Here is a 26,021-nt window from a genome sequence, read left to right on the forward strand (position 1 = left end):
ATTATATCTAATACTTATGTTTAATTACCATTTCCTGAGGCACGTGCTAGGCACACTGATGGTGCTGGTGAGTAGGGGTGTGTGTTCATGTACGTGCAGGGAATACACAGCACACAAGATTTCAAAGCGACATATTCCCAGAATGAATGCTGAGCGCCTCCTGTGTGCCAAGCACAGTGAAGGCTGGGGATATAGCAGTGAAAAGACCCATTAAGAAGCCAGGTGTCCAGCACGTATGCATCAGGAGAGCAAGGTCCAGATCCATTCTGTTCATTGTATTCCCAGACCTAGCAAAGTACCTGGCCCAGGGTAGGGGTGCAATAAAATTTTGCTGAGTGAAAATAATAAAATGCAGCATAGATTGTGCTCTACTAAAAAGCCATGGAGGAAAGAAAGCATCAAAGTCAGATGAATCTGTCATGGAAAAATTCGCCTAAATTAATGGCTTTGATTGTAGCTCTAACGTTATTTTTAATTTTTTATTTTGCCCCCTCCCTTCTCTGACAAACTGCATCAGAGACACCCCTGACTTCTCTCATACCTCCTCCCCCTTTCCTACAACATGCTGAAGAAAGGAACTTTTTGAGGATAGATGCTTTGTACCACATCTCAGAACTCAACTTTAAGATAATTGCAGCGGGAGCAGCTTTTAATCAACTGACAAGCAGCTTTAAGAAAATTAATGAGGACAAAATCTTAGGAAGGAGTAAATCATTTCTGACAACAAAGCTGTCTCTCTCTTATCCCAATCTCCCCTTGAAGAAATAGTACCCTTCAAGGATACAAAAATAAAATATCTTTATTTTTGGTTTTTGCCACTCCCAAGCCCAGACAAGATTAAGAAGCAGCTCAGTTCCCTTAGATTGCTGGAGAATACTCTGGATTGAACTAGAGTTCTAGGTCACTTTTTTTTTTTTTTGGCTGCATTGGGTCTTTGTTGTTGTGCGCAGGCTTTTCTCTAGCTGCGGTGAGCAGGGGCTACTCCTCATTGCGGTGCATGGCCTTCTCATTGCGGTGGCTTTTCTTGCTGCGGAGCATGGGCTCTAGGCGCGCGGGCTTCAGTAGCTGTAGCACGCAGGCTCAGTAGTTGTGGCTCGCGGGCTCTAGAGTGCAGGCTCAGAAGTTGTAGCACGTGGGCTCAGTAGTTGTGGCTCACGGGCTCTAGAGCACAGCCTCAGTAGTTGTGGCACACGGGCTTAGCTGCTCTGCAGGATGTGGGATCTTCCCGCACCAGGGCTCGAACCCGTGTCCCCTGCATTGGCAGATGGATTCTTAACCACTGCGCCACCAGGGAAGCCCTCTAGGTCACTCTTGAAAACCAAACTTTTAGAATCTAGGAAGTACTGATGACTGGATTTGACCACAGGCTAAATTCAGGGCAAGGAGTAAGCCACAGTAAAGATTATATGTTGAAGAATGGAGATAGGACAAGCCAAAAGAGCCTATGCATGTTAGTTACATAATGCTGGTCAGTGCTGGCAGAGCTGGCTACCCATCCCGACCCAGGGTCTAAGCTACAATTTAGTTATGACTAATTTGAGTACTCTGGACACCAAGCCTTTTCTGTGGTTCATTTTAATGAACTTATAATAATAATAATCAGTCATCACTAGGCTGTTCTGTGAAGATGGCTATGAAATGGTATGAAATAAAGAAAGCCAACTAATGTTTCTTTATAACTAGGGTGACACTAAGATATCCATTAATGGGTACCACAGCGACATCTTCCATCCAAGGATAACAGTGAGTTGAATGTTGGAAAAAGGAACTCAAGAACTACACCTTCAGATGGGAAAGGTCCTGAAGAGAAAGATATTTCTTCTCACTTTTTAAGCCTAAGAATCTCTGTATTCTATAGCACGAAGGCAAACAGGAATGGGATCACGGTTAAGAGCCTCAACAAAGTCAACTGTGGGCAGGCAAGAATTTTAATTAGAATTGGGAAAAAGTCTCCACAGCATTAGTCTTTAAAGTACCATCACTAGGATGCTAGCATATCCAGAAATGCTAAGGGCAGGAGGTACTCATCAATTTCTCAACTTCCTGAAAGTATATGAAAGATCTGGTTAAAGGAGCCATAGAAATAAACCAGATGAGATTCCAGAGACAAGGTGAGAGCAAAAAAGACAACGACAAAGCTATACTGACAGGTGAGGTCTAATTGGGATCCCCATGCAGTTGATGATTGGTTCTCAATCTTGACTCAGCATGCAGACTCAACTGGAGGGCTTGGTAAAACAAGGATGGCTGGGCCCTACCCTCAGAGCTTCTGATTCAGCAGCTCTGGGACAGGGCTGAGAAGCTGCATTTCTATTAAGTTCCCTGATGATGCTGACTTAGTCCCGGGGAATACACATTGAGAACTACTGGCCAGTTAGATATAAGTAGGTTGTAGGTCTAAAAAAAATCTGCTTCCTTTTCCAGCTGCCTAGGACCTACTGAGAATGAAGGGGATGCATATCTTTAGAGCTGGAGCTCTAGAGGGAGAAGGTATACAAGGGGACTATCCACTACTGAAGAGCAGAACTCTCAGGGTCAAGAAGGGGTTGGGGGAGGCGGGAGAGAAAAAAGGAAGAGGGGGGAGAAGAGGGGGGAGAGAGAGGGGTGGAGGGAGGGAGGGGCAGGCTTTCTTTCCAACACCCCCTCCAAACTAACAATCTGTCTGGGTAATAGTTGCTCAACCCTTGAACACAGTTTCACCGCATAGCCACAGAGAAAAAGCTTTCAATAAAATTGACCCTTAAGTATTGATGTTTGAGGCTTGGCCTTAAAGAGCACAATGCTGTCTCATGAAGAAAGGAGAGCTAAACTGCTTTCTGTCCTAGGGCTTCTTCTCCCACCCAAGTCCCTTGTCCATCACTTCTGCCCAAACTGCCCCAGCACTGCCTCCCCACCTACACCCACACCTCGACCGCTGACGTTTGCCCCCATTCCTAGGTAAAACAGCACTTATTACAAACTGGAGGCATAGTTTGCTATATGACTATTTCTGGTTTCTATTAGTAATTTTATATTTATGTTATTATGCTTTCACTTGGTTACAACCAAAGTTATTACATTGTGTAAGTTACCATAATTTTAGAAAATTAATTGCAGTTTTCTGCTACAATATTGTGCCTTGTTCCAATTAGAAAATGAAAGCAGAGAGAAAACTCAGGCAGTTTAGTGTTTTGAGAATTCAGCAAAACTTCAGCTCAGCAATCTTTAAATGTCTAACTTAAAGACCAAACAGAAATTAACAAAAAGTCCTACTGGCTCAAGTGTGAGGGAGTCAGATGGCACATAAGACCCTGAGGCAGAGATAGTAGCATATTCAGCCTGGAAGAGCCTCGAATCGACAGACGGAAGGGGGAGATAAAATATGTGCCTAGTCTTATTTTTCCTGATTTGCCAATGATACTAAAATTGGGAAGACTAAGCCTAGCCTTAGTAAGCAGAGAAGGGAAATATCTGAGGACCCTAGATCCTAGAAACAAGGATAATAATTAAACTCAACGTGGGGAAGAAAATAATTCAGCACATTGAGATATTCAAGGGAGAACCCTGTAAAGCAACAACAGCTGAGAAAAATGGGAGGTGAAGCACGGACAGCCAAAAAGCTAAGAGTTTTATAGGAGATAGAACACAAACACCACTGTGCCTGCAACAAAATTAGCAAAGGATCAAAGCATCACACATAAAACCACGATAAGAAGTAAACCTGAGACTGTATCTCTGCCTCTGCTGAAGAGGCTGAGGGCAGAAACCGAAAATGAAGAAAGCAGTCATTAAGAACAGCAGTTCTCAAACTCAAGTGCGTATCAGAATCATCTGGAAAGCTTGTTGTTTTTTTTTTGTGTGGTACGTGGGCCTCTCACTGTTGTGGCCTCTCCCGTTGTGGAGCACAGGCTCCGGACGCGCAGGCTCACGGGCCCAGCCACTCCGCAGCATGTGGGATCTTCCCAGACTGGGGCACGAACCCGTGTCCCCTGCATCGGCAGGCAGACTCTCAACCACTGCGCCACCAGGGAAGCCCTGGAAAGCTTGTTTTACAAATACAAATACCCGGTCCCCTTCCTGCCCAATTCTTATTCTGATTTTGGTCTGAAGTGGAGTCTGTATTTTAACAAGGACCCCATGCATTCTAATGCAGGTTGTCCAAGGAGCACAGTTTGAGAAGCACTGATCCAAAGGTCTGAAGAACTGCTTAGAATAAGCATGCCAAGGCGAAGAGCAATTAGCAATTCATTTTTACAGGAGTTTTCACATGGGATTGTGTAAGAGATCATCTCTTGGGGAGAGATGGTCACTTAGTGGGAATTAAAATAAGTCGATGCTCTGGAGGATGCTCTCCTGGGAATGTCTGCTGGCCCAACAATTTCACCTCTCTGAACGTTACCACAGTGAATTCCAAGAGGTAACATCACAGAGAAGGGGGATTCTGGGTAGAAAAGCTCTAGGACAGGCCCAGTACCCACAAATTCCTTCAAGGACAGAGCTTGACATTACAGATGGAGACAGCCACCTATACTTACCTGTGCAAAGAGGGAGATGCTCTACTGTCCCATTAAACCCTCGCTCCCTGTTCTCAGACAAAAATGCACTTCTTGCCTTAAACGGTGGTACAGCACAGCTATCCAAAAAAGCTGGTGTCTTCCCTTCCACCAGTGACTGAATTCAGGGACATGTGCTGAGTGCTTTGGTGCCTTTGGACGTAAGGGGCAACCAAGACCTGGAAAACCAGAAACCTTTCTGTAGCATGGGGGTTTAAAGTCAGACTGGGTGGACACAGGGTGAGCAAAACCTTGTTGAGAAGCCCGGATCCTGCCTCTTGTGTGAGAAAAATGCTTCCCAAATGAGAGCTTTCTAGTTACTTCAGCTCCCTCTCCTAAGTGGCAGATGGGGTCTAATGAGAATCAAAAAAGCCCTGCTGGGAATGCTGAGAAGTAGCTCTTGTCCTGAGGCATGCAGCAGCTTGGCTAGGTGCCTTGAGCCCCTACACAGCAGACTTCTCCAACTGCATTCCCTGAGCTGCCGGCCCCATATGTGACAGCATCTTGGCTCCCGCCCTGGAGCTGTTTGCCTTTAGCCAGATGTTTCTGGCTACTTATAGAAAAGAGGAACCTTGCTAGGATGGAGGACTGGCAGGCTGTGCCCAAAAGTTGGGCAGGAGCCCTCGCTTCCAGAAGAGGCTGGAGATGTCCATTAGTGTTGCTGAAATCAGATCCTCTCTTAATGATTAGAAACAATTATTCCACAATTAGGTAGGAAGGGTTAGAAGAACAGCAAGGATCAAGACTCTAGGTGGTAAAAAGCAGACACCAGGTACTTTTACCATCCAAATCTGCTTAAGATAAGAATATTTAAACTAAAATTCACCTTCCATCCTCATTTATCTAGGTAAGAAAATAGGATTGATGAACTTCCCGCAAAGTCCTCTCCCAATCACTCAATGTCAAATATTTCTAGTCACATGGATTCAAGAATCAGAACTTTCCTGTCATTGTGATGTCAAGAGCAGAGAATGCCTTGTTTCTACCCTTTCAGAGGCATGGCAGGACACGATGTCACCCATCAATGGTTCTGCTAGTTACCACCTAGAAACAATAAGGATGCTTTTCTTGAGATTCTCTTTCATTTATTCAGCTTCTCCTAAATGAGAGGTTTCTTATTAGGTATTTGGAGTTCATAAAGATGAAACAGACACGATCCTACTCTCAAGGAGCTCATGGGCCAAGAGAGGAGAATGATGTGGAAATAAATAACTGCAGTTTGGTGTGATGAGTGTTAACACAGAGAGTGTGCTAGGTACAGGGGTGGCACAGGAGGGAGTGATCAATTCTGTTTAGGAAGGTTCCATAGAAGGGGAAGAGCTTGCAGGCAGTTGGGTTTCAGGGAGAAAAGGGCACTCCAGGTAAAGGTACCCTGGCAAGAGAGAGCCTTACTAATTCAGGGGGCTTGGAAAGTGGCTCAGTAGAGTTGGATAGAAGGTCCTTGTAGGAGACAGGAGGGACAAGAGGCTGGAGACACCACACCTGGCCACCCACTTTCTATTGCTTTGTATATAATGGGTCCTATCTTTAGGGTTTTTTCTTTAAAACAAATGCTTCATATTCCAGGCTGAATTCAACAAGCATCTACATGTGTGGCACTAAATGAGGGACCCCGGGGGATATGCCCGTAAGAAGCTTACACTGAACCTAATTGGGTGGATTAAACATACACACCACACTGCTAAAGAAAACACAAAACAACACATAAACAAGTACATAAAACTATAAATGGCACAGCATAAGTGCTAAGGGAATTCACAGGTTCTTAGATTGAGACTGAGCTTAAACACCATCTAATTAGACAAGTGTTCAAATGCTCAACTCCCCTTGACAAAACCCTGGCCAAATGAGCAACCATGGGATGTGGGAATAATCTCAGTCAGAAACTAGACAGGTTGAGTCCAGGAGGCCACTAACCCCAGGATGCTCAGAAGGCTTTTATGGCAATACAAGCAAGGACGGCTTCAGACAAGAAAGGGTCCTAAATAGAACATTTCTCTGCTACTGAAATGGATGGGACAGTTAAGAGCATAGCAGCTGCCCAAAGTCCTTATCCTCCATCGTGATTACAACCTCAGGAAAAGAACATTTCATAGTATACTATCTATCTCTTTTTATAGCTTGCGTCCTGAAAAATTTATTTTAAAAAGAAGCATAAATATTTCATTGGGTTCTCTGTGTATCTCCAGACTAAAGGTTTCATGTTGAGGTAAGGAAGTATTCAGTTTGGTCTTTATGCAAAGATCCTTTCAGGCCTCTGGGGACCCAGCTCATGATTTAGGGTATGAGAAAGCCCCTGCCTTTTAACAGTCCAGAGCTTCCAAAAGTGCGGCCTGCTGGTCATTACTAGGCTGGACTGGAGTCCTTCCTGCTCCTTATGGGCATGACATCTCTGGTCCTGGCTGGGAGACCACAACCTTGTCCTGCATTACCCTGCCAGCCAGGCCTAGGAGAGCCGCCATACAGTGAAGCCACGAGCAATGCACTCACCCTCATGGAGGTCTCGCCACCATGGGCCTGTTGCAGCCTGAAGACCTGGGCCACCATGTGCTCCGTGGAGGGGTGCAGCAGGATCCTTCGTGAGGCCAAGCCCACCATTACATATCGACCCATCGGGGACAGGCTCACTGAAATGGCATTGGGACCTGAGGGCCAGAAAAACAGAGAGACATCTCCCAGAGTTCTTGTTATTACAAGGGAATAATTTTCCCTCTTAGTCTTTTCTCTTTCTCTGTAATCTTCATCTTTGTTTGGTCATCCTGGGGTTAATCTCATAGGATTGTAGTGAAGAGTACAATGAGAAGGCATGTAAAGTATTGAGTACAGTGTTTGACACATAAAAAGTATTTAATAAATGCTAATCAGTATTATCATAGAATCACATTAAAAAAATTATTATACTGTAAATACTATTTTGAAATCTACTTTTTTCACTTCATCCATTGCGAACATTTTTCACCATTAAATAGTCTTCTGTAAGAGCATTTTAAAGGCCAAATGGTATTCTGCCTTATTAATGCACCATTATTTCTTTAAGCAACTCTTCACAATTTGACATTTTTCTCTATGATAAATAACACTGCTGTGAACATCCTTCTGAATAAATCTTGCATAGTTTTCTGATTATTTCCTTAGAAGTGAAATTACTGGATCAAAGAGAACATACATTTTGGGGGCTTTTAATACACAATGCCAAACGGCCTTGCAGTGTGTGTGTGCCCACTTCCCCAAGCCATGGCCAAGAACAAAGCTCTCCCTTATTCCTGCCCATAACAACAGGAGTATGCTGGTGATGCCACTGTGGTAGGGAGGACTCTTATTCTGAGATTCTTCTGCAATGCTACCAGCCAGCACAAAGCAATCTTCCTCTGACACGTGCCCCAGTGAAGCAGGGGCAGTATGTGACCATTACTCCCACCTAAGCTATACCTCACCTAGGAATGCCCAGGCCAAGGTACCAGCATCCCTTTGTCACTAGGTTGGGCTTCCTATCCCTTACCAAATCGCTTGGTGTAGAGCATTTCGCCCAGGTTATGGGGGGCCAGAGAGTACACTGCCAGGATGCCTTCATCAGGAAAGCCCCTTTGGCTGCTAGGGATGAAAGCCGCCAGAAGCTGGCCATCTGCAGAAATGTCACAGCTGGCATCATTGTAGATCTTGCAGTTCTGCACCAGCACATTCATGGAGGCTGCATCAGACAAAGAAAGAAAAGAGGGTAAGAAAGTTTGGAGTTGATGGTATAAAAAATTCTGGGTCAAGAAATCTGGGGGCCTCTCTAAGGGCCTGAACCTGAACCCTCTCTAGAAATACTAAAGGCTGCCTTATCAAACTAAAATGTCATGGAACAAGCAACACAAGACACACAAAAGATATGTCTCTTCTACCACTTTAATAGGAAACTACAGAGAGTCAACACAACCATAACCACATGCTGAGTCTTAGCTCACACTTAGGAAACATCATTTGAGAGTTGAGCTAGGGAAAAAGTTATTAAAAATTGTTCCTGGAGAGCCACTCAACAGCTGTTATTGTCCAAAACTGAGATGAATGAAAATGTAAACCCACTGATTCCAAGAAATAGGTGATCCAGGTAAAACTTCCTTGGGGGTGAGAATCCTACTCCCCAACTCTATGTGACCTTGGAGAAGGAAATCATTTCACCAGTTTTCGTCTTATTTTCTCATTTAAGAAAACTGGAGCATTTAGGGACTTCAGTCTTCTGGACGGCTCCTTGCTAATGCTAATCCCTAATTCCACAAGAGAGGATGAAGAGAAACAAAGCCTAGCCCTGGCTGGATGGCTGGAACTATTTTCATTTCTCACTACGCTCTATCCCTCACCCATACCATAAGCCAATGACCATGGGCAGCCCCAGTCTGCACATAGCAGTTACTGAGAATTAAGCACAGTCAGCCAGGCAGCAGGCACGCTCAGCACCAGCGACGGAACGGGTGGGGTTGGAGGTGGGGTGGAGGAATGCCTGTCGGTGGGGAGAATCGTGCCACATGACAGGACTAATGAGATGTTAGCTAGCTCTGGGGCTGCGCCCGCATGATTTGTTCCGGTTTTCATTTGAATCCCTCTCTGAGGCCCATTGTGCAAATCCCTGCCGGGAGGAAGTGGCCTACCCTTGATGTGAGCCTGGAATCAGATGGCCCACACCATGGGCATGAGCAGAACAGCACAACACATCCAAAGGGATCAAGCTCCTCTGGGCTCTGTCTCATTTAGATCTACTTACATGCAAAGAGACTAATTCACTTTCTCTTATTTGAAGGAGATCACTTCAGATGTCCACTGTCAGAGGCATTATGGTTAAAACAAACAAAAAGGCAAGCTCAACTGCCCTCACCAGATTCCAGGTGATCTACTCCAGGAAGTCAAATGGCCTGACCAGGAAGGTCAAGGGCAAGTTTCCCCAGGAAATTACCTTAAGGAAAACAAAACAAAGAGCTGCTTTCCAGGGGGAACTTGAGACTTATGGGATCAGGGATTCAGAGTGATTTCTAAAACTCTATATCCATCCCCCTTTCCCTGTGTGTGTTGTTAATGAAGCCATAGAGATGACAGAGGAGATCAAAAAAGACATCAGAACACATCGATTAGGCTATTGTGCCAACTCCTGGGGGCTGACACCTACAGCACCATTACACATAAAGCTGAGGAAGGACCACAAGGATGGTTCTGTTTGCTAACTAATAAGATAATGACATCCAAATACTCATTGCTATCACCATTAGGGCTCTGTACTGCTCAACTTCCAACCCACCATCTGCTCGAGCCTGTATGGCTAGATTTATCTAGTTAGCATTGAGACTGTCTGCTCCTTACTCAGGGTCCCAAGCCTGTTGCCAAAAAGATAATCTCCTCCCCCGTCCCAGGACTGACACATGATTACAGTTGGGGATACAGAACCAAAGCAACTGCGGGAGCTTCAAGAGTGAGTCCAGGGACTTCCCTAGTGGCGCAGTGGTTAAGAATCTGCCTGCCAATGCAGGGGACACGGGTTCGAGCCCTGGTCTAGGAAGATCCCACATGCCGCGGAGCAACTAAGCCCCTGCGCCACAACTACTGAGCCTGCACTCTAGAGCCCGCGAGCCATGACTACTGAGCCTGCGCGTGCCATAACTACTGAAGCCCGCGTGCCTAGAGCCCATGCTCTGCAACAAGAGAAGCTAATGCAATGAGAAGCCTGCCTACCGCAACGAAGAGTAGCCCCGGCTCGCTGCAACTAGAGAAAGCCCGCGTGCAGCAACAAAGACCCAACACAGCCAAAAATAAAATAAATTAAAAAAAAAAAAAGTGAGTCCATCTTGGTTTTCTAACCTTTATGTTGGTACAATCCTCAGAAAGGTAAAAACAAACTGACAATTTAGACTGCAACCATCAAAGGCAGAAAGAGAAAGAAAGCAATGACAAGTATTAAGTAGGACATGAAAATAAACAGAAAAGGAAATGGGACTCTGTGGGCTTTAAGACAGCTTTGTATGGTTTCCATTTTATCTACATTTAATGTCCCAAAAATGCATGGTGAGTATTTTATGAAAGTCGGCTTTTCTATCTTGCTGTTACAGATATCTAGCTTGTATGTGCTAACCTGCAATTCAGTCAAACATATAGAAGCCTACAATGACCCTCAAAACTCACCACCAACATTAAAAAAGCACTGAACTAGATACTGCCAGATTAATTACTAAGAGGGGTCTGCGGGTGAGGGGGAAAGTACAAGTAAGGTTTTCCTTCTTTTGGGAGGCTCGGCTCTAAGCCCACGAAAAACTGGGCATATAGACAAAAAGCATTTTGTCAGCCTCAAATTCAAGCCATGGTGTTTGTGTTTGTACTGTAGTATGATGATTCCAAGTCAATGGCCATCTCCCAAATTTTGTCCCCTCCCCTCAACTCCACCCAATTTCACAACTGCTCCCAGTTCCTGCAGTGAGCTCAGAGAGAGATATGCAAATAACAAGTGAAAAGAGAATGCTAAAAATTAAAATGGAGCTTCTCCAGCAGCATGTTTCCCTTTCAGAACTTGTACAGCTAGGGATCTAGGGTTTTACTTCTACCATAATGAAGGGGATGTAGTAGGCACAGAGTGATCTGGTAGCTTCACTGAGTAGTGGGTGGTGTGTTTACAGTTTCATTAATATTTCAAAGCTCCAATTAGCAATTTACATTTATTGCTTGTTGTATATTAATTTCATGGAAATTAATATACAACAAGCAATGGAAATGGAAATGTTCAGATGGAACATGGAATGGAAATGGAAATGTTCAGTTACAGTGGTGAGTGGTCACTGCTTCAATTCGCTCATGCAGCTTCTTCTCGTAAGGCTGAAATTTTGATGAGTTAATTTACAAAGGGAGAGATTTCCTGGGTCTCTGTTACTTCTTTTCTCAGGCCATAGCAAAGTAATGCACTAATGACAAGGAGAGCTCATCCTTTTTGGACTCAATAATGATGTAAGCAAGTAGAGAAAAAGGTGAAGTTAAATACAGTTTAAGACAGTGGCAACCCACACACCACTAGAAATCTTTGTTCTGCTCCCTGCCTTGCCTTACCACAGTGGTTCTCAAGTTTCAGCATGCATCATAATCACCTGGAGGGCTTATTAAAACACAAAATGCTGGGGTGAGGCCTGAGAATTTGTATTTTTAGCAAGTTCCCAGGCGTCTGATGTTGCTGGTCTGGGACCACACTTGAAAACTGCTGTCTCACCAAACAGTCCTTGACCCCTGAGCTGGAGCTCCAGGAAACTGCCCTGCACTTAAAGGCAAAACAATTGTGGGGAATGATGATGGAGCAGTTAGCTGGGCAGCTGAGAATGGAAATAAAGTCTAGGAAAGAAAGGATTTTTCAAATCAAAACTGCTTAAGAGCTTCAGGGGGCAGCTCCAGGAGGAGCAAAAACGATGCAGAAGACAGCAGGAAGCCATGTTCCAGACTGTGCAATGTAATCTCCTCCTAATTATAAATGATTTCCAAGTTAAAATGCCCTAGCAGGGAATGGGAGGGGTAAGAAGTACTGATGCCTGGAGGAGCAGAGGGCTCTGCCTTTCTATCAGCTCCATAAATTATAAACAAACACCTTGTACAAAGATCGGTTTGTAGCCTGTTGCTGGCTGGCCAGATGAGGCCACGGGAGCGATGAGCAGTTGCAGTACTTTTACAAATACATTAGATATGGATTTGGAAAACCCAAAGGGGTTTAAATCAGCAGGAAAATTTCCTTTTCACTATCTCTGAGCCCTCAGAGTTCAGAATAGGACCTCCTGCACAGAGCTCCAATGACACTATATAAGCATTCCCAACGGCACCAATCGCTACATCCTCTCTGGATGTGTGTGTGCCCCACACACTGCTCAGCCCCTGGGTTTCTTAAGGTCCGTTCCGTCAGGGCACCCTGGTGACTAATGCTATTCTCCCATAAGAGTTCACTCTTAAAAACCACAGTGAATCTAATGAGCTGTTTTTTTTCCCATGAGAGTGGTTTCAAAATTATCTATGTTATATGAGGCCTTATTCACAAATTTCTAAACGCTTTACAGATAGTAATTCATTAATCCTGTATCTCAACTAAGAGAAACAGGTGGTAACACTCTTTAGCCTAATTCTAGAAAAGAGTTAAATTCAATTCAGATAAGTCAGATGACCTCTTAACAACACAGTGGCTGCTGAACACGTGAGTAAAACTGAGGGCCAGTGGCTCCCAGGCATGAGCTGTGCCAAAGCCAAACACTTCCCTCCTCTGGGAAGTACGCAAGGTTCAGAAACAAATCCTACAGATTCCCAACTGAACTCTGCTGACAGCTGAATCTACCAGATTCAGAACTGTAACTAGACTTTATTCAGACCAACCAGGAAAAGCAGTTAGAGTTAATTACAGGAGCCTCAGGTGAAAATGACTGTCATTCTAGAGGGTAATACCATGGCAAGGAACACTGGCCACCATCAGACATATACACCCTAAACTCCTAGAATGCCAAGTATTTCCCAAGGCCAAAACTCTGAGAAAAATAGGGCACTTTTAAAAAGCAGAATTCTAACACCGCACAGGACTTAAATGAGGAAGAAAGGTGAGCCAAACTAAATGAGTCAATCTGGTTGCACATGATGCTTTTTGATCAGCTCAGGTTTTACAACAGCCATGATCAAAGGAAGTAAGAAGGAACACAGAAGGTGAATGACAGGAAGTTGTAGTCAGAACAAGTGGAGGCTTGTACAAAGAATGTTAAGGACAACCAAAAAGACCGTCTCAGCTCTGCTAGCAGCATATCCAATGCCTGTATTCTTCTGAATATTTGGTTTTTCTATCAAAGAAAATTGTCTCCAACTGGGGAGAAACAACGTGCTTCAGAAGGATCAGAAGCCAATTACAGAAGAGGCAACAGGTTAAAAGAGAACTATCTTTTTTACATGAACATCACTTTACAGAGATGGAAAATACACCTCTCAGAGTACTGAAAACAGGGGCAGGGGTGACTTTAGAATTATAGCCATACTCTCAAAGAATCACGGTATAATTTCCAAGAAAAAGACATGATAAAAAGAGCTAACATTTACTGACCATTTACTACAGAAAGTGCCAGATGCCGTTCAGAGTGCCTGACATGTATCAATGTTAACTAATTTAATTCTCCTAACAATCCTATGAGGTTGGCACTATTATAACCCTCATTTTATAGACAAGGAAACTAAGGTGTAGAGAGATTAAGTAACCAAGGTCACACTGCTAGAAGGTGGCTGAGCAAAACTTGAACCTGGACATTGTAGCTGAAGAGTTCATTTGCTTAACCATCACAGGACAGTTCACAAAGAAAACGTTATCAAAGAACTACCTCTCCCTATGCTTGTGAAAAAAAGGGAAGAAAAAAGCATCAGGCTCAGACCTTTAAAGTATAAAAAGTACCAAGTAATTCCAATACTATTTAAGCTGTTCCAGACAAAAAGAAAAACTTTCAAATTATATTTGTAACACAAGCATAACACTGATACCAAAACTCATAGATTTTATGAAAAAGAACAGGATAGATCCATCTCACAAATTTCAAGGAAAAAACTCTTAAGTAAATTATTAGCAAGCTACATGGAAAGAATTTAATGTTAAAGCATATACCATGAACCAGGTGGGGTTTATTCAAGGGATGTAAGGTTGGGTTCAATATTACAGAATCTATCAACATAATGATTTCGGGGCTTCCCTGGTGGTGGTGGTGGTTAAGAACCCATCTGCCAAAAAAAAAAAAAAAAAAAAAAAAAAAAAAGAACCCGCCTGCCAATGCAGGGGACACGGGTTTAAGCCCTGGTCTGGGAAGATCCCACAAGTCATGGAGCAACTAAGCCCATGCACTGCTACTACTGAGCCTGCGCTCTAGAGCCCGCGAGCCACAACTACTGGAGCCTGCATGCCTAGAGCCCGTGCTCCGCAACAAGAGAAGCCTCCACGATGAGAAGCCCGCGCACCACAACGAAGAGTAGACCCTGCTCATCACAACTAGAGAAAGCCCGCGCAGCAAGGAAGACCCAACGCAGCCAAAAATAGATAAATTAAAAACAATAATAATCAAGGGATGTTTATTGGTACTATTGGGATTTAAAAATTAATTTAAGGTCAATTAAGTCTCCAGATACTTGTTTAAAAAAAACCATAATGATCTCATTATTACGTCAAAGGAGAGAAAAAAACATGATCATCTTCAGAGATGCTGATAAGGTAGGACTAAATTTAACATCTATTCTTTTTTTTTGCGGGGGCGGTTGGGGGGGAGTCCTAACCACTGAACCGCCAGGGAATTCCGAGTATATTCTTGATTAAAAACTCACAATAAAATAAGAATAATGACTTCCTTAAAACAATAAACTAGTTCTGGTTCAACCCAAAAGTCAGCAATATGCTTACTGGGAAAAAGCTAGAAGTTTTTCTACTGAAATGATATGAGGATGCCTGCTATTATTTAACATTGTTCTGATGGTAGCAGCCAATGCACTTAGACAAGAGGAAGAAATCACAGGTGTACAACTTGGAACAGAGGAGGTAAAATTAATACTATTTACAGATAACATACTTAGAAAACCCATGAGATTTAACTGAATAACAACTATAATTAGTAAACAAATTCAGTAAAATAGAAATTTTTTTTAAAGCTTGTAACAATAAACTTTAAAAATGTATAAAATTACACGAAGAAAACTTTAAAACATTCCTAAGACCACAAGAGAGACCTGGAGAAACTGAAAAATCATACCATGTTCTTACATAAGAAGATACCATAACAATATTGAGTCTCCTTAAGTTACTTTATATGTTCAATACGATCGCATTAATTACACTAACAGAATTTTTTCAGGGGGGTGAAGGGAAGAAGCGAGGTAGTTTTAAAGTCCATACAGAAAACCAAAATGTTCAAGCAAGCAAGAAATTTTGGATTAAAAAAATAACAAGAGGAGACTAGTCCTACCAGATTCTAAAACAGAGCCTCAAACTTAAACCAATATGGTGCTGTTACATGAATAATCAAGACAGATCCCTGGGACAGAAGAGACAGAATAAATACATCCAAATACTCAACAGGAAATTAACAGGATGAAAGTGACATCCCAAATCAATGGGGACAAATAGATCATTTTATAAACTGGTTGCGACAAATGAGTAGCACGTGGGAGAAAAGTTGGATCATACTCTGCTTATTTAGCACTAGGTTAAACTTCTGATGAATCAAAGATTTAAAGGAAAAAACTAAAATATAAAAGTACTAACTGATCTTCTTGATGCTGCCACAAAATCTAGGAACCATAAAAGGAAAGTTGGATAATTCTGACTACTTAAAATAAGTTCTATGACAAAAATAACCTTCAGCAGAGTCAAAAGACAAATGACAACCAGGAAACTCCTATTATGAGTTAATTTTCTGATTTATAAAGAGCTCCTGTAGAACTGGTAAGGAAAAGATCAATAACACAATAAAAAAAAAATAGGTAAAGCACAGAGACAAGCCAAGAAAAGGCAACACATGTGGCTAAATGTATGCAGAGCCACACAACCTGGTTTATAATATGAGAAATACAAATTTAAAATACCTACATACTATTTTTTGGCTACACCACGCGGCTTGCAGGATCCTAGTTTCCTGACCAGGGACTGAACCCTCGCCCCCAACAGTGGAAGTGCAGAGCCCTAACCACTGGATCGCCAGGGAAGTCCCACCTACATAGTATTTTTTACCATCAGATTTATAAATACCCCAAAATATGATAGCACATTCTACAAGCAAGAGTTTAGGGACACATGCACCCTCATGAACCACAAGCGAGTGTATAAATTGGTATCATCTCTACAGAGGGTGATTTAGCAGTATCTACCGAAATCACGAATCTACATATTCTTCCTCCCTACAATTCCATTTCTAGGAATTTATCCTATGTTATACTTGCACATGTGCAAAATGACAAACTGTGGCATGGTTTGTATAGCAAAAGACTGGAAACAACTTAAAAGTTCCTCAGCAGAGGGGCTCCCCTGGTGTTCCAGGGGTCAAGACTCTACACTCCCAACGCAGGTGGCCTGGGTTCAATCCCTGGTTAGGGAACTAGATCCCGCATGCTGCAACTAAAGATTCTGCATGCCACAACTAAGACCCGGAGCAGACAAAAAAAAAAAAAAAAAAAAAAAAAATTCCTCAGCAGAACACTGGTTAAAAAATAACTGGTTAAAAAATGGACAGTGGGGGGACTTTCTTGGTGGCAAAGTGGTTAAGAATCTGCCTGCCTGGTCCAGGAAGGTCTCACATGCTGCGGAGCAACTAAGCCCGTGTGCCACAACTACTGAGCCTCCGCTCTAGAGCCCGCGAGTTACAACTACTGAGCCTGTGTGCCACAACTACTGAAGCCCGCATGCCTAGAGCCTGTGCTCTGCAACAAGAGAAGCCACTGCAATGAGAAGCCCGCGCACCAAAACAAAGAGTAGTCCCCGCTTGCCACAACTAGAGAAAGCCCACGTGCAGCAACAAAGACCCAACACAGCCATAAATAAATAAATAAATATGTATGTGTGTGTGTGTGTGTGTGTATATATATATATAAAAAGGACAGTGGGATACTAGGCAGCCATTAAAAAAGAATTGAGTAAATGCTTTATGTACTGATACGGAAAGATCACCAAGACATAAAGTAAAGAAAGCAAGGTACAGAAAGAAAAGTATGTATAACATGCTACCATTTAGGTTAAGTAGAGGTGGAAAAACAAACATTTGCATGTACTTGTATATACATACGATATCGTTGAAGAGGTATGCAAGACACTGCTCATTGTGGTTGCCTATGGGGTGGAGTGGTGGGTAGCTGGGAGCAGGGTTGGGAAACTTTTCACTGTATATCCTTTTATATTTTAAAAATCTTTGGTAAATGTATTTCAGATTATAATAAAAGAAACGAAGCAAATAAAATAACGAAACAAAGTACCTAGGGAAAATTATGGCAAACACCTGGGCCAGAAATCTATAAACAAGCAAACAGTATTTAATAAGGGAAAAGGTAGATTGCATTTGATTTCTAGTAAACAATATATTATTGAACATGCGGCTTAAAAGCACTTAGAAAAAAATGATTGCTACTGAGGTTTCACTAAGATCAGGACATGAAAAAATTGACCTCATTTTTATGGTCTGATAAGGATACCAAGATTGGCATACTGGGAAATGCTATAGAAGGGGCTATCTTGATTACTTTAAGGTATCTGACCAACTCTTACAATACCCTATAGACAAGATAGAAAAATATGGGCTTCACATGCGAACAACCAAGCCTAGGTGCAAATTCGTGAACCAAAACTGACACAGAGCAAGCCCACAGGAACATACCACAATGCTTGGTGCAAAGTCCTGACTGATGCACTAGTTTTGCTAGCAATCCAAAGTTAAGACAGAGGGGGGACTTCCCTGGTGGCACAACTGGTTAAGAGTCTGCGCTCCCGGGACTCCCTGGTGGCGCAGTGGTTAAGAATCCACCTGCCAATGCAGGGGACATGGGTTCGAGCCCTGGTCCAGGAAGATCCCACATGCCACGGAGCAGCTAAGCCCGTGTGCCACAATTACTGAGCCTGTGCTCTAGAGCCTGCGAACCACAACTACTGAGCCTGCGCACCTAGAGCCCGTGCCTGGCAACAAGAGAAGCCACCACAATGAGAAGCCCACGCACCGCAACGAAGATTAACCCCTGTTCACCGCAACTCGAGAAAGCCCTCGCACAGCAACGAAGACCCAATGCAGCCAAAAATAAATAAATAAATGTATTTATTTTTAAAAAAAAAACAGTCTGCACTCCCAATGCAGGGGGCCTGGGTTCAATCCCTGGTCAGGGAACTAGATCCCATATGCGTGCCACAACTAAGAATTCTCATGCCTCAACTAAGGAGCCTGCCTGCCATAACTAAGACCTGGCACAACCAAGTAAGTAAATAAATAAATATTTTTTTAAAAACCAGAAAAACAAAGTAAGACAGAGGGACTTCCCCGGTGGTCCAGTGATTAAGAACCCACCTTCCAATGCAGGGGACTCAGGTTTGATCCCTGGTCGGGGAACTAAGATCTTACATGCCTCGGGGCAACTAAGCACTCCCGCCACAACAAAAGAGCCCTCATGCTGCAACTAAGACCCTATGCAGCCAAAAAAAAAAAAAAAAAAAAGAATTAAAGTACTTAGTGTTAAAAAAAAAAAAGAGAGAGAAAGTATGTTTATCAAATTAGAAGATGATGTAAGGTTGGGAAAAAAAGGGCTGAATCAAAGTTCAAAAAAATGTTGAGGCAGGAACTAAGAAGAGCAATTGACACTATTAAGATAAAACTTAACAGAAACAAATACAAACCTTTGGTTTTTAAAACATTCGAACTGCACAAGTCGTACAGAACAGTAAAGTCTTGGTTTATTAATAGTTATCAAGTATTTTTTTAATAAATAAATACATTTATTTATTATTTATTTATGTTTGGCTTCATTGGGTCCTCGTTGCTGTGCACGGGCTTTCTCTAGTTGTGGTGAGCAGGAGCTACTTTTCATTCCGGTGAGCAGGCTTCTCATTGCGGTGGCTTCCCTTGTTGCAGCACACGGGCCCAGTAGTTGTGGCTCGCAGGCTCAAGAGTGCAGGCTCAGTAGCTGTAGCGCATGGGCTTAGTTGCTTCACGGCATGTGGGATCTTCCTGGACCAGAGATCGAACCCGTGTCTCCTGCATTGGCAGGCAGATTCTTAACCACTGTGCAACCAGGGAAGTCCCATCAAGGAATTTTAAGTAACTGCAAACTCAATAGTGGCTTCAGAAAAAGCTGTTGAAATCTTAAGCTGAACTAACACTGTCCAAACCATCATTGTACTCTGTTTTGGACAGCTCTCATCTGGAGTGTTCTACGTTGTTCTGCCACCTCAAAGCTTAAAGGGGAAATGAGCAGAACTGTCAAGGATTTGAAAAACAGATCCTAAAAGGAATCTCAGGAATTCTGGCCCAAAAAGAATGATTTAAAGGGAAATGGCAGTTTATCTTCAAATAGCTTGAGAACTGTCACTTAGAAGAGACGTCATTAAACTTACTCTATGGAGATTCAGAGGTAGAACTAGGACCAATGGGAGGAAGTGACAGCAAGGGAAATGGTGGCTGGGTATAAGAAAAAACATTTGAACAGGAATTTAGCAGTGATGGACTAGGGCCAACTCATCAGACAGTGTGACCTATCTGAAGTGTTCAAGCAGAGGCTGAATCACTACTTCCCAAGGATGTGTGAGAGTCCGTCATCAGATAGAAAGTGAAATGAGATGTCTAAAATGCTGTGATTGGGCTTCCCTGGTGGCGCAGTGGTTGAGAATCCGCCTGCTAATGCAGGGGACATGGGTTCAGGCCCTGGTCCGGGAAGATCCCACATGCCGTGGAGCAACCAAGCCCGTGCACCACAACTGCTGAGCCTGGGCTCTGGAGCACACGAGCCACAACTACTGAAGCCCGTGTGCCAAGACTGCTGAAGCCTGAGCGCCTGGAGCCTGTGCTCTGTGGCAGGGGAGGCCACCGCAGTGAGAAGCCCTCGCACTATGGCGAGGAGTGGCCCCCACTCGCTTCAACTGGAGAGGGCCCGCACACAGCAACGGAAGACCCAACACAGCCAATAAATAAATAAATTAATTAATTTTTTAAAAAATGATGTGGTTTCAATCGAACAACTGGGACATGGGATTGAGGACTCGTAGAAGCTGGGAAAATGGACTGACAGACAGACATGTTTGTAAATCACACATCAATCAGGCCACTCCCTTTGTTCTATTCAGATCTAGATTAATAAATGAGTTTATCATCACTGTAGTCTTTCCTCAAGGGTCTGGCTCTCAGTTCCTACACTCCCTTCTCCTTCTCTTCCTCTCAGTTCCACCCAAACTTCTAGGCTTGCGACAATGAACTACTAGTCGGTAAACTCCTGGGGCAGATATCTTCATTTTGGTGTCCACCTTAGCATTGTTCTGATCACTGTACCAAAGCATTGTTCACTGCTCAGGGTGGGTGCTCAATACACGTTTGTTGAATTGCTTAACGAGAGTCAGAGAAGAACTGCAGAAATGGCACACGGCAGTCAGCTGCTCAAGGAGGCGATGAAAAATCCAGTGCTATGTGGGTTTCTGAGCTCTGGCTCACCAGTAAGAGTCAGACCTTCCACCAGTATCCCCAGTTCTACCTTGGCTTACCATTACTGATTTCTGGGAGGTCAAACTTAGTGAAGTCCCACCACTGGAGCCGGTAGGTAGTATTGGCAATGTTACTGGCCACGGCAGACTGTCCATCACCAATCACTGCCCCTGGTTGGGGAGAAGACAAAGAGAGCACATTATAGTGTTTATCTATATGTTTCCATTGCAAACATGAGACAAAACTAGGATTAGTAGAAAAGGGAGAAAAGAATCACAACTAAGGCTGAAGAAAGCTGACAAGCCCTATCTGTCAAGTCTCTATCTCAGAGAAACCAGACATGTTTCTCAAGAACAATTCTACATGTAAATATAGTATAATACAATATAGTATAGTATAGTATAGTATAGTATAGTATAGTATAGTATAGTATAGTATAGTACAGTATAATATAAATCAGCCCCCCTTCCCATTATTACATAACATTTACTGAGTGCCAACAATGTGGCACGTACTGTATATATCCTATCTGGTAGGCTCACAATCTAAAGAGACAAATGGGTGTTCATAAAAATTCTGGGAAAGACACATGAAAAATGGTAGGACACCATTAACACAGAAAAGCATTCAGTCCCTGGATGTCTTTGTGGTAAGCAGCACCCTTTGGGAGAAAGCATCTCCTTTGTATATGACCTTCCTCCTAATAAAACATCTCAAAAGGAGGCTTCCCCCAGGGAAGAGGCAGCCAGCATTCAGCTGATAGGATAGAGAGAGACAGGAAAGAACAAATGAGGTAATATTTGTTAATCTCTTCTGGACCTCTGGCATGTAACACAATAGAAATTTATGAGCCTAGCTTTTCCCCCTCAGAATATTTTTATTAAGGCAGTATTTTATAACTCCTGCCCTGCCCCACCCCAGGAGAACTTCCTTGAATCCAGATTCACTTGTAACATCTCACAGTTTAACTTTCCCTGAGACATACACTTCTGTATGACATTTTTTTCCTTGGTAACCAATTAAATAAAAAAGGGATTTTTTTAAAACAGGGTGACACTTTAATTTGCAGTTGTATTTCATTTTACTTGAACATGTCATCTCTTCCTCCTCCTCCTTCCGAGGTGCATTTCATACACACCCACCCTTCTGATCAGACAGAGCCAAACCCTCTTGGGAGAATAGAACATTCTTATGTGCTACACAACCTAAATGGTACTCTCTGCTGCAAGTCAACTCTGACTTTGAGAAACTGAACTTGTTAGAGCTGACTAACCTTGGAACAATGGACAGTTCTATACCCAGATTCTTCAGTATCACCATTTTCCTCCTCTGCATTTCACTGCAAGAGGGTCTTGTCTTTTTTTTTTTTTCCCTCCTTTTAGAACGCTGCATTTATTGCTCTGCTACTCCTGGTGTTTCCCTGTTCTTTCCTCAGATGGTCAAGAGGTTGTTCAGAGAGAAAATGTCCTCCATATAAGCTATGAAATATGAGAAAAGTAGTCTTCTCACTCTTCCTCAGTTGCTTCAGGCCATTGCATGAGAAGACTCTTTTTTAACATTCGTTTACTGATAGAGTCTTTGTCCCTGTTTCAATTTGTTAAGAAAGGCACAAACAATTCATTCCCAAGATGATGATACTTCTAGATTAAAATATCGTCAACATGGGCAGGACTGCCCCCATGGGGGTGAAAACTATTCATGGTGGGGGAAAAATCTTAGAGAGTACAATCCCCAGTCCCTGCCAAAGTACTGCAGTATATGAACAGATACACAGCATTATCTGTGATATTAAAATTTCATGGGAGGGGGGTGATTAGGGAAAAAGATGTCTAAAAAGGCTCCTTAGGAAGGTAATGATAAAATAAAGGTTGAGAAATACTGCTTTAGATAAACCAATACCATCCAAACAATACATTCTTTATAATCTTGCAGGTTCAAAGACATTGTTCAAAATGGTCATGATCTCTCTGAAGGCCTAAGAAAGACAGCATTTGAGGGTTCTGTCAATGACCCACTGACCTCAAATCCCTATTGAGGGGGCTTCCCTGGTGGCGCAGTTGTTAAGAATCCGCCTGCCATTGCAGGGAACACGGGTTCAAGCCCTGGCCTGGGAAGATCCCACATGTCGTGGAGCAACTAAGCCCGTGCACCACAACTGCTGAGCCTGTGCTCTAGAGCCCGTGAGCCACAACTACTGAGCCCACGTGCCACAACTACTGAAGCCCACGCACCTAGAGCCCGTGCTCCACAACAAGAGAAGCCACCACAATGACAAGCCCACACACCGCAACAAAGAGTAGCCGCCGCTTGCCGCGACTAGAGAAAACCTGTGCACAGCAACGAAGACCCAACGCAGAAAAAAAAAAAAAAATCCCTATTGAGGGCCCTGTGGCATATCGCTTAAATGAGGTAAATATATGCCTTTGCTTAAACTTTACAGAAAATTCTGTAATAATGATATCTAACTTGGGAAATTTTGCTGAACCTCTGGGTCATGAGGAGGGTAAGCTACCTATAGGACTTTCTTTTTGTAAATAAATAAATAAATTTATTTATTTATCCATCTATCCATCTATCTATCTATTTATTGCTGTGTTGGGTCTTGGTTGCTGCGCGAGGGCTTTCTATAGTTGCAGCGAGCGGGGGCTACTCTTCGCTGCGGTGTGTGGGCTTCTCATTGTGGTGGCTTCTCTTGTTGCAGAGGATGGGCTCTAGGTGCATGGACTTCAGTAGTTGCAGCACGCGGGCTCAGCAGTTGTGGCTCGCGGGCTGAAGAGCACAGGCTCAAGCAGTTGTGGCACACAGGCTTAGTTGCTCCGCAGCATGTGGGATCTTCCTGGACCAGGGATCGAACCCATGTCCCCTGTATTGGCAAGTGGATTCTTAACCACTGCGCCACCAGGGAAGTTCCCCTATAGGGCTTCCTTAATAGGAACTTTCTTGAGTTTTCTAGGCCTCCTTGATAATGAAAATAACTTTTTAAATTCCAAGGTCCACTACTCAGGAAAGAATTATTCAGTTTTATTTGGACCCAGGCTCAATTCCATTGAGTTTATGAATTGTTCCTCTGGCTTGCTTATCTTTATCTAGATGGTTGGTATCAGCCTCTGACCACCAGTCTCTCTCAAATGATTTTAGTTCCTTATAATTTCCTCCAACTTTTAACAGAAAAGCATATAACCCAAAATGGAAGAAGGCAAGTTGATTTTCTTAGTATATGATGAAAGAAATGCTAGTTCCTAAGACAGGATACGAAAAAAATTGAAAAAACAAACCCCATATCGTAGGAGCTTAAAATCTGGGGGAGAGGACGAGAGCTACAAACAGGAAAACAGTTAAGGAAAATACCAGATGCTTTAAGAGCGCTGTGGATATATCTGCAACTGGAACAGAAATGACTGAGGCTCCAACTCACAGCTCCAGAAGCACCCTGTATATCCATGCCTCAGGAAACGTCTTCTGGAAAACAGCTGTGCAATAAAATAATCATGTATGGTTGAACTGTGTGGAAGAGACTAGGGAGGTATTCTCTGCCAGTGGTGCCAGAGTGTTAAGGAGGAATGGGGCCTGGCAGCAGGGAGAGTTGATTTTCAGCGCTGCGTAAACATAGATTAGGGAGCTAAAGATGCCAGCAACAGATTATTGTCACCAGGTTCTCTTCTGTAAGAGCTGCAGGCCAACTGAGCCTGTCTCTCAAGAAACATCAGGAAGAAAAAGTAGCTCCCTATTAAAAAAAAAGCCCAACCATTTAACAGGCCTCTGGCTACTAAGCTCAAGGTACAGGAAATGTGCCAGAATGAATTAATGGACTGACCCACAAAGTATTTACATAGGAGGCACTTAGCCTTGGAAACCAAATCCTGACAGAATGCTGAGGGATTTCTGAGGGATCAAGGTTTTCTCAGTAATAACAGAATGGAACAAGCTAGACTCAGGGTTTCTCAACCTCCACTATTGATATTTTGGGTCAGATAATTCTTTGTTTAGGGGGTAGGGTGGGTCTTGTGCACTGCAGGATGTTTAGCAGTACCCCTGGCCTCTTCCCACTAGATGCCAGTAGTCACCCAGTTGTGACCACCAAAAATGTATCCAGACATTGTCAAATGTTCCCTGGGGATCAAAATCATTCCTGGTTGGGAAACTCCAAGTTAGATAAATACAGCCTACATTTTACTCCAAGATAGGTGCTCTTAGGAAGCACTACTACTGGAATGCTTGCTGCTAAAGGCACCAAAACTGTTGGAGATACTGATTTTGGAGAGAAACCAATAAAAGGCACAGCATTATACAAATATTCCTTTAGCAAACTTCCAGTTTTCCATTTCTGCCATGGATTAGAGTTTGGCTTGAACTGGGATCTCATGTGTCTGTTTTTAACATTGTTTCTGAGAATACGGGCTTCAGAATCAGATGGACCCGATTTTGACTCTTCCTGCTAGTACCTATATTAGTATCACTTTGTGTAAATCAATCTCTCTGAACCTCAGTTTCCTTATCTGTAAAAAGATAATAAAAATCCTTTCAACTTATAGGGCTATTTGGAAAACTTACTGAAATAATAATTGTAAAGTGATGGCAAATAGTAAGTGTCTAATAAATGACCACCATTAAAATTATTTAATCATTTACTCCAATCTCTGTATGCTTCTCCTCTATAGGTATAGCTCTGGAGTCAACAGCTCATAGACAGAGGTTCTTTTGTAAGAGACTGGCCCAAATAATGTGCCAGGACCAAGGAAGAGAAGCACTTCATTTCAGAATTAAGAGCAAATGCATAGGACCCAGACTCCTTAGTAATGTTCTCCTTGAAAAAAAGCTTAGGCCAAGATAGACCACATTCTGGTCCACAAAACACACTGTAACAAATTTAAAAGAACTGAAATCATACAAAGTATGCTGTCAGAACACAAGGAAATTAAACTAGAAATCAGAAACAGAAAGATAACTTGAAAAATCTCTAAATACTTGGAGATTAAGCAACACACTTTAAGTAACACATGGCTCAAAGAAGACATTGCAAGAGAAATTTTAAAATATTTTTTTCTTTCTTTCTTTTATTTTTTTGCGGTACGCGGGCCCCTCACTGTTGTGGCCTCTCCCGTTGTGGAGCACAGGCTCCGGACGCGCAGGCTCAGCGGCCATGGCTCACGGGCCCAGCCGCTCCGCGGCATGTGGGATCCTCCCATACCAGGGCACGAACCCGTGTTCCCTGAATCAGCAGGCGGACTCCCAACAACTGCGCCACTAGGGAAGCCCTAAAATATTTTTAACTAAATGAAAATACAACTAATTAAAATTTGTGGGATGTAGTGAAAGCAGCGTTTAGAGGGAATGTTAC

The 26,021-nt window shown here is 43.0% G+C and overlaps 1 protein-coding gene across 6 annotated transcripts in view; it reads right to left on the reverse strand.

The window, feature by feature from the left end:
* AMBRA1 (autophagy and beclin 1 regulator 1) overlaps positions 1–26,021 on the reverse strand; it is a 175,362-nt gene that overhangs the window by 23,773 nt on the left and 125,568 nt on the right. For all 6 annotated transcript variants that reach the window (XM_060018790.1, XM_060018789.1, XM_060018793.1 and 3 more), the window contains 3 exons: positions 20,743–20,853; positions 8,032–8,220; positions 7,023–7,177 (listed from right to left, as the gene is read on the reverse strand). In XM_060018790.1, the coding sequence (XP_059874773.1) occupies positions 7,023–7,177; positions 8,032–8,220; positions 20,743–20,853 (455 nt within the window). The remainder of the gene's footprint in view (positions 1–7,022; positions 7,178–8,031; positions 8,221–20,742; positions 20,854–26,021) is intronic.

The sequence above is a fragment of the Delphinus delphis genome, chromosome 8 (assembly GCF_949987515.2).
Source record: "Delphinus delphis chromosome 8, mDelDel1.2, whole genome shotgun sequence".
NCBI lineage: Eukaryota > Metazoa > Chordata > Mammalia > Artiodactyla > Delphinidae > Delphinus > Delphinus delphis.